This window comes from Dendrobium catenatum, unplaced genomic scaffold (genome assembly GCF_001605985.2).
Source record: "Dendrobium catenatum unplaced genomic scaffold, ASM160598v2 original_scaffold_61322, whole genome shotgun sequence".
In the NCBI taxonomy this organism is placed as follows: domain Eukaryota; kingdom Viridiplantae; phylum Streptophyta; class Magnoliopsida; order Asparagales; family Orchidaceae; genus Dendrobium; species Dendrobium catenatum.
Window position 1 is genome coordinate 962144 of NW_021379772.1, and position 8535 is coordinate 970678.

At 35.2% G+C, this 8535-nt stretch overlaps 1 protein-coding gene across 5 annotated transcripts; it reads left to right on the forward strand.

Annotated features, from left to right (window-relative positions):
- The first annotated feature begins 429 nt into the window (after positions 1-429).
- On the forward strand, positions 430-3364 carry LOC110112950 (dehydration-responsive element-binding protein 2A-like). Of its 5 annotated transcripts, none has more exons than XM_028691740.1 (4): positions 448-563; positions 1478-1518; positions 1652-1799; positions 2351-3364. In XM_028691740.1, the coding sequence occupies exons 3-4, from the start codon at positions 1747-1749 to the stop codon at positions 3135-3137; spliced, it is 840 nt and encodes a 279-aa protein (XP_028547573.1). In that variant the 5' UTR covers positions 448-563; positions 1478-1518; positions 1652-1746; the 3' UTR covers positions 3138-3364. The 5 variants fall into 5 exon arrangements, with proteins under 5 accessions (XP_020701013.1, XP_028547573.1, XP_028547574.1 ...); XM_028691741.1 differs by having other exon boundaries at positions 449-563; positions 1478-1578; XM_028691742.1 differs by having other exon boundaries at positions 480-563; positions 1475-1518.
- The last annotated feature ends 5171 nt before the right edge of the window (positions 3365-8535 follow it).

Sequence of the window (8535 nt, forward strand, 5' to 3'; positions counted from 1 at the left end):
TTTTCGAAAAAAGAAAAATAATTTTTATTTTTTGGTTAAAAAATTGTTTTATATAATTTTAAAATTTAATTCAAAATTTTCTTTAAATAAAATAGAAATTATAATAGATGATTAAAAATTTTCCTAATAAAAAACTGCAATTTAAATGGCAATCTCTACCTTTCACATTAATAAGAATAATTTATTTAGATAGTTTTCTTATTATTTTTTAAAAAAAAATTTTAGTATAAAATTTTTTTATTTATTATAAAAAATTATTTTAAAAAATCATAAAAATCAAATAATAATTAAAAAAAAAAGAAAATAGGCTACTCCCAGAAGCTTCTCCAAAGGTAAAAGGCGGAGCGTATCTGGAATACGATCCACCCTCCATAATCCTTAAGATTGGTGCTCCCATACATTAATAGCCACGAGCACCCTATAAAAGCTTCTACTGGTTTCTGCTTTTGCTTCTTCTCTAAGTAATTGTTGCCACCCAGAAGAAACATAGGAGAGCATCTATAGAAAGAGACTACGAACAAAGCAGCCGAGAAGCAGCTGAGCGAGATGGCGGAAGAAGAAAGGTAGGCCTTCTTTGTTTGCAAAATTACATCTTTCGCTTGGTTTTTGGGGAAACTTTCAACTTTGTGGTATCATCCTCTAAATGCTTCGGTTTCTGGTTTCGTGTCTAGGGTTTGATCATAGTTTCATTAGGGCGCCGTCTTCGTGTTCTTGTTGGATTACTGATTTCGGTGTTCTATACGAGATTAGGTGGAGGGATTAAGGAGTATGGTTGTGATGGTTTTGGAATTGAGGATAGTTTGTTCATCACTCCATAGGAACTGAAGTTTTTGTATCCTTATCTTCCTGTAGGATGATCAAATATGTCAAAATATGATGTTCTTATTTCTTGAATGTTAACGTTTTGAATTGGTTATTCTAAACAAGTGTTCGAGTTATGTTTGATTGAAGGAAGAGATGATACATCTGTATAGTTTGTATAAATTTGTTGGAGTGAAGTTTTTCTGAACCAAACTGAGATCCTATTACCATATTCATGGAAGATTTGAATGATTGTAACTTTTTTCTTTGCTTGCCCTATTATGTATTTACTGTTTTGAGTTTAGTTCCACATGGGATATTAATATTTGAAATATTTGTTGATATAGAATTAATGAGTGTTTGTTCCTCTCCCATAGGCTTGGAGCTTTTGGGTCAACCCTTAATTATACTTAATGATTTCTGTAGATTGAATAAGTTTCTTGTTTTGAAGGGTTAGGAATACTAAAATCCTGAAAACTCTAGTTTTGTACAACTTGTGCTAGGGTATTAAATTTCTGAAAGCCTTAATTTTATGATATTTTTCTATTACAGCACCATGTGTATTCAAATTTGCATTAATTTGTTCTGAAGCTTTTGCATTCTGGTTTGAATATCACTTCTCTTCTGATTTTGTTCCATCTTTGTGGTGTTTTGATGATTTCTACTGGAAAAGCAGGGAAGGCATTGTGGGTGAACTTGAGTTGCTTATGCTGCTAGGTATGGATATTAAGATACTCAATCATCTTGGTACCATTTATTGAAAATTACAATATTCATGTAAGGAAGTTCATTAAACATTTTCACTTCAAAAAATTATTTAGAGAATAAGAACTTACATTCTTGATTGCAGAAGCTGCTTCTGTGCATTTTTGGAAGCCTTGGTGTTATTTTGCTTGATATGTGGCGCCAAGGTGCTTATGTTTTGAACTGTAGAAAGGATTTCATATGGTAGCAAGCTGTGAAATCGAGCTCATTCGACCCATGAAGTTATTGCTAGTGTGAGATTTGCACACAACAAGAGCATTTCCTTGACGTTTAGGTTGTAATGAAGGCATGCTAATGACCCCTCCAAGTGTGGCCTCTTAAAAAATGTAATAAAATGAATCAGTTTTTTTGTCTAGCATAAATCAATTAACTATCAATCTATTTTTTCCTAATCAAACTTGACAGACCTCACTGAATTTAGTGTTGTTTTTGCAACTTGCGTATTTTTTCCCCATTTGTGTGGTTAAATAATTTTTTAAATACATTGGATATATGTAGAAGTAAACTGCCAATGTTTATATTAATTATCTGCATTGCTTTGCAGTTTTGTTTCATTTTTTATATTGCTTATGAGCTATGCATTTTCTAATTGCTACGCTAATATATTACTGCTGTTAATTTTCTATGTTTAATTGCAATGAATTTGAAAGCTTCTAGTGACACCTTTGCAAGTCTGACATGGAAAATACTCCTTTTTGGTTTGAACTTGATAAATTGTTCATAATTTTTCTTCAGCTGTTATTGTGCTTAATTGTTGCTAGTGTTCTGATTAGTTCTTTTTCAGGAAAAAAAGAAGACGAAATAGGTTCACAGGAACAAGCTGTGTAGCTGAAATTCTTTCCAAATGGAAAGATCAGAACAATCAACTGCACACTCTGAACACCCAGCGTGTGAGGAAAGTACCTGCAAAGGGCTCAAAGAAAGGATGCATGACAGGGAAAGGAGGGCCAGAGAATTCACACTGTAAGTATCGTGGCGTGAGGCAACGAACTTGGGGCAAGTGGGTTGCGGAAATTCGAGAGCCGAGACGAGGGTGTCGCTTGTGGTTAGGGACCTATAATACTTCCTTAGATGCTGCTCTTGCCTATGATGAAGCTGCTCGGGCTTTGTATGGATCATATGCTCGTGTCAATCTCCCTGAATCTGTGGTAGATTCAGATGCTCAACAGTGTAAAAGACCCAAGTCAGAAACTCTTGAATCCACTACCTCATCAGAAACTGCATTAGAAGCTGATAATCTAAAACCTGTAGCTGTAAAGGAGGAGATAAAGAACATTGGCTCTCAGCCATCTTCTGAAGATCCTCTGAGCACAGATAGCAGGAATCCTGTGCTAACAGAAGAGCCAGTCGAGGAAATGCCATTTGATATGTTTCACATTGATGAGATTCTTGGCTTTGCTAATGGTTGTGAAGATGCAGTTGGCTCAAGTCTCCATAGTTCTGGAAGCAATTTGCAGAGTCCAAGCCCGGTGCAGAAAGCAGATACAATGTGCTGGAGCTTAGATCAAATGGACTATGGTTTCCCTGACTTGGGATTTCTTGATCCGAGCTTCTTTTCAGATTTACCATAGACATTTATTTCAGTTGTGCAGTTGTTTACTATATTTAGATAGAAGTCTATATAGATGGTATAAACAAATTGCTTCATATATTGCTTACAATTCTTTACTGTGTGGATATGTTTTGAAGTTTAGAGGAGTATACGTTTACATTTGTTGGTGAGGAGTTGGGGGATGAAAACCATTATTATGTACTTTGCTAGTTTCTGGAGTTAAATAACATATAAGGTTTATTTGTATTTTGTATGTTGATATTTTGATAGATTCTTTTGTGCTCTTTTTTGGTAAAATTTTCTGGTTTTTTTTTTTCTCTTTTTCATTCTGCTTCCCTAGATGGTAGAAACTATTTTAGGACATATGGTTCAAGGTTTGTGAAGAAAAAAGCCTATTATATGAAAGCTAAATGATAGCTTTCTAATGAAAGCTAAATGAGAAGCAGCTCGACTACTGTTTATTTGAAGGAAAAGAAACTGCTTTGTTTTTTTTTTGGGCTGTTTGAGCTATTTGAGCGCGGCTCTTTGTGAGGATTAATTATTCTGTGCAGACGTCGAACACCATCTGAAGACTAATCAAATGATTCATATTACTGTTTGCTTGGTATTGCTGATGTTGCACATTTAGATTGGTCTTCGGATGACATTCTACGTTCGGTGTCCGCAGAGTAACGAGTTCTATTAATCAACGGGCCACAGCTCGAACTGCAACGACTTTGCTTCAAACTCTTAATTTTCTGCCCTGCAACGCATGTAAAATCATCAAAAACACTGAGTCAAAATGGTGATTTCAGTAGCTTTCTAAAGAAACATGATTGTCAATATTCCCTTAATGTTTGTGTTTAACAATATTTATATTAATTATATCTTAATTAAAATTAAGATATTAAATAAAACATATAAATTTTTAAAATATTTAGTTTGGCTTTTGATTAATTATTGACAATAAATTTTTTTATAAGCAACAACTTTTTTTTATTAATATGATTTTATTAAATAATTAGTAATCGTTGTGAATAATGTTGCACAACATTAGAATAGAAGATAACAATATCAAACAAATAGTCTACAAATTATTCGTTTGTTATATTTGTTAGAACTCAAATAAATTTATGTTACACTGACAGTATTAACACATTTGTTCATTGGGGTGTATAAATTATTGAAATAAGAATAAAAAAATTTAGGTTAAGTATTGAGTTTATTTGTGAAAGACTGAGTGATTTCATTTTAAAGTATAGTAAAAATGAGCATATCGATTACCATCATCCAACCCCATTGCCCAATTATGATATCATAAGCATCGTCCTTGGATTACGATCTCCTGATCAATATCACTCAAATATTGTTGTTGACTACCTTTTTTTCACTGACTTCATTGCCACTAATATTAAAGCACAATATTGCATGTAAGTTCACCTGTTGACTTGATCGCTAATAACATTAACACATGTCATTGTCTATAAGGCTGATATAAGTTGTTAATATGAAATAATGATGCTCATCGACTTCATTTCTTATCGTCACCAACAACATCAACACACTATATTGTTTATAAGATCAATGCACAAAATGGACACTAACATTGACACTAGCCAATTCTAATGCCTGTCATTTTCAATGGTATTGCCACACATTATTGTCTATAAAGTTGATGTAGACATCTACATAAATATCAGCACACATCAACTTCATTGTATGTTATTATCAATGTCAACACATGCCATCACTTCTAAGGTTATTGATATAAATGTCGATACCCATTAGTTTTATCACACATTATCGCTAATAACATCAACTTATACCATAACAATAAAGTCAATGCACACCATTAGCATAAACATCAATGCCCGCTAATTTCATTTCCCATCATTGTCAATAACGCCAACACACCACATTTATAAAACTGATGCATACTGTTTTTATAAAATTCTATGCCTATGAACCTTATCATCTATCATGGTCAAGAATATTGATGTATGACAAGCTTCTTTTTTATACATTGTTCCTGCTATTACTTACTTATGCGAGTGGAACAATGTCGTGCTTTAGCTTACACACCCTACTTAGTTTTATATTGAAAATTTAATTTTTCTATAGTGTAAGACCTTTTTTTAATGCAAGTGTACTTGTCATATCAAGTAATATAATAATAAAAATAGTTTCGATCCCATGAGGAACATGTAATAGCCAAATTCCTATTTTTAAAATTTTCTCTACGAGCATCATGGCACCTCAGAGTCGAGCTCTCGAGTTTTTGGACAAAAAAATGTATTTGAGTAAGAGCTGCAGTGCTATCTATAGTGATTTTAGGCACTTTGGACTAGTTATGCTCCTAATGATGTAGAACGAACAACAAGATTTGATGTACCGGAGCTTTTGGTCAGCAAGTGACGCCTTTTCGGAGGATTAGCCAACAAAGATCTTGGCTAAAATTTTCTGGCAGCAAGGGAAAAGCCGTATAGTAAGCAGGACATCGAGTATTCCTGCTGAAATTTGAGGACAACATAGAGAAATCTACCTACAGGAATTCTGGACAGCAAGGAGAAGCCACGAGAGATTCAGGACAACACTTACTCTCCTTTGGGACATCAAATGATTGGTTTTTGTATGTAGGACAACAGGTTTGCAATGTGAAAATCTGTATGAATTGGTGTTGGGTTGGATGAAATAAGGGCTTGGTCAACTAGTTTAAGGGAAAGGAAATGGGGAAGTGGCTAACAATAGGGAGGAGGGGAAAAAGGAATTTAATTCAAGTAAATTTGAACTTGAATATGGAGGAAAATAGATTCACAAGTCTAAAAATAATCTCAGCCTTAAGGGAATGAATTAATTAGGCTTTAAATGATTGATTTGAGGATCATTAAAGGGCCTAGGAATTAATGGGGAAGATTTGAATTAGGGAGAGCGTGTCTAGGTTCATTGAATGTGGGGAATTGAATTAAATCTGAATTTATTTTAGATTGGAATAGATTGAAGTGGTTTCCTAAGATGGAGTAGTTATTTAGGGAAATAATTTGAAATTCAAAATGGTTTGAATTTGAATTCAAAATCTTCCTAAATAAGTAACACTATTTTAGGAAAGTAGTAAAATTAGGGTATGAGAATTGAATCAAATTTGAATTTATTTCAGATTGGAATAGATTGAAGTGGTTTTCCTAAGATGGAGTGAGTTATTTAGGGAAAGAATTTGAAATTCAAAATGATTTTAATTTGAATTCAAAATCTTCCTAAATAAGTAACACTATTTTATGAAAATATTAAAATTAGGGTGTGGGGAAGGGCAAGATTAGGTGGCAAGGCCGTCGGCTATTCTTGGTGGGAGCCGACGGTTGAAGGTGGAGGGGATTGGTTTAGATTTTGGGTGGAGTAGGGGGAAGAGACCGGCAATTTTGTGTGGAGGAGGGGATGAAGCCAGCTTATTGGAGAGAAGATGGAGTTGGCAATTAGGAAAAATAAGAAAATACAAAAATAAAGAAATAAATCGTGAGGCCGGACTCTTCATGCGGCTGACGGGTGAAACGTTGCCATTTACCAAAAGACCTCAAGCCACGTGCTCTGACCCATTCTGTGGCTGATGGAAACTACGATTCCCTCCCATAGGGACTTCAACCATGAGCCCGGGCACATCCTGCGGCTGGTGGGTATTTTAATGCCCTCACATAGGGACTTTCTGTAATATCAGAATCTGCTCCAAGATCGTCCAGGACGATCTGGGATCGTTCTGGGACGATCTGTTGAGAATTTGTTCCAGAATTTGCCCAGATTTGCTCCAGGTGTTTTTCTGTATGCATCGTCCAAGCTGATTGAGGCTTTGGCCAGGCCGATTGGCACTGTTCAAAATATCGGCCTGAAACTAGTTCTGGGAACCGTCCAGGACGATCCAATTTGGTCTGATCGTCCTGGGACGATCTGGCGATCGGCCAGGCCGATCTGGCGATCGGCCGGGCCGATCTGAGTATTATAAAGCAGAAATCAGTCGTTTTGAAGAGAGAGAAAATAAAAAAAATAAAATATCTGATTTTGAGGAGAGAGAAGGTCGAGGGCATTTTTGGAAAAGTTGATTTTCGGACGACGCGGAGCCGTTTTCGTCCGAAGAGACTGTTCAGAATATTGCTGTACGCAAGGTAAGGCACATTCCGCCTTTCTCAATTTTCAGAACCGTCGTGTTTGGCAGTAGTTTCTGTCCGGATTTTGTTTCTGTTAGTGATTTTCGTCCGTATCTTTTGATTGGTTCAGTTTTTACCGTGTAACTTTCTGTATATTGTTGCCGTGCCGAGTGCGCACGTTTTGACTATATTTTGAAGATTTTTTAGGGTATTTTTGATTCGACTGGGTTTTACTTCGACTGGATTTTTCTGTGAAGTCGAAAATTTTCTGTGCAGTAGAATAAATATTCTGAAATGTTGATATCTATATTCTGTGCAAATTTGGTATTTTGTGATTTTCAGGAAAATTTGTGTAAATTCCGTATACTGCCGTTGTGCTGCCCGATTTTATCTGATTTCCGAATCTGTTCTGTTGATATCAATTCTGTTGATTTCTGTACGATTCTGACTCTGTTGATTTATTCTGTTCTGATTTGTATTCTGAGGTGATCTGATCTGTACGACTCTGATTCTGGTTTGATATATGTCCGTATAAGTTCTGATTTGATTCTGTTCTGATTTGAGATATGAGATACGATTCTGTTCCGATTTCTGATTGGATTTTGGTCTGATGTATTTGGTTTTGGATTCTGAGAATTTTGATTGGAGGTTTGTTGCTTTGCTGAGCTGTTGAGCTCACTCTTGTTTTCTGGTGGTTTTCAGGTTCTGGGAAAGGGAAGGAAGTCCAGGAATAGAGTTCAGAGTCTGATCAGTATAGGTATTGTTTTGTACTTTTGATTTTTGTTCAGTCATGGCTTTTCTGTTATGTCTTTCTTTCTGGTTAAAAGCCATGTACTGTATTTGTAGATGATTGTTTTGAGGAAAAGAAAAGAAAAAAAAAAAGATAGATGTTTTGTTCCGCTGTGTTTGATGATTTATAGTAGCTCTGTGTCTGTGTGTTTGTTTGAGTAAATTTGGAAGATTCAGTTCCGAACCAAATTCCATAACCAGATCCTGGTCAGTCTGTTCATTTCGTGTCGCGACCCGGTGCGAGCAGGATCCGTCCCGGATCGGGTCGGGTCGTGACACTTTCACTCTCCTAAGAACTCTCATAGCTTTCAAGAACAAAGTGTAGAAATAATTTTTTTTTAATTCATCATTTCCTAATACAAGAGCAAGGGCCTCTATATATAGGCCTTAAAAGAAACTAAAAGATAACTTTACCCCTTGGACTTATATAAGACAAGACCCTTAAGGGTAAAAATGAAAAATGCATAATTAAATCAAAAATATAATTAATAAATAAAGATAAAATGGAGGGATCTTGGC

What these genes read in the sequence shown, in the direction of transcription:
- LOC110112950 (XM_028691740.1), top strand. Translation starts at nt 1,747, where the DNA reads ATGGTAGCAAGCTGTGAAATCGAGCTCATTCGACCCATGAAGTTATTG. An exon ending in CCCATGAAGTTATTGCTAGT is followed by an intron (nt 1,800 to 2,350) that starts GTGAGATTTGCA and finishes GTTCTTTTTCAG; the next exon opens with GAAAAAAAGAAGACGAAATA.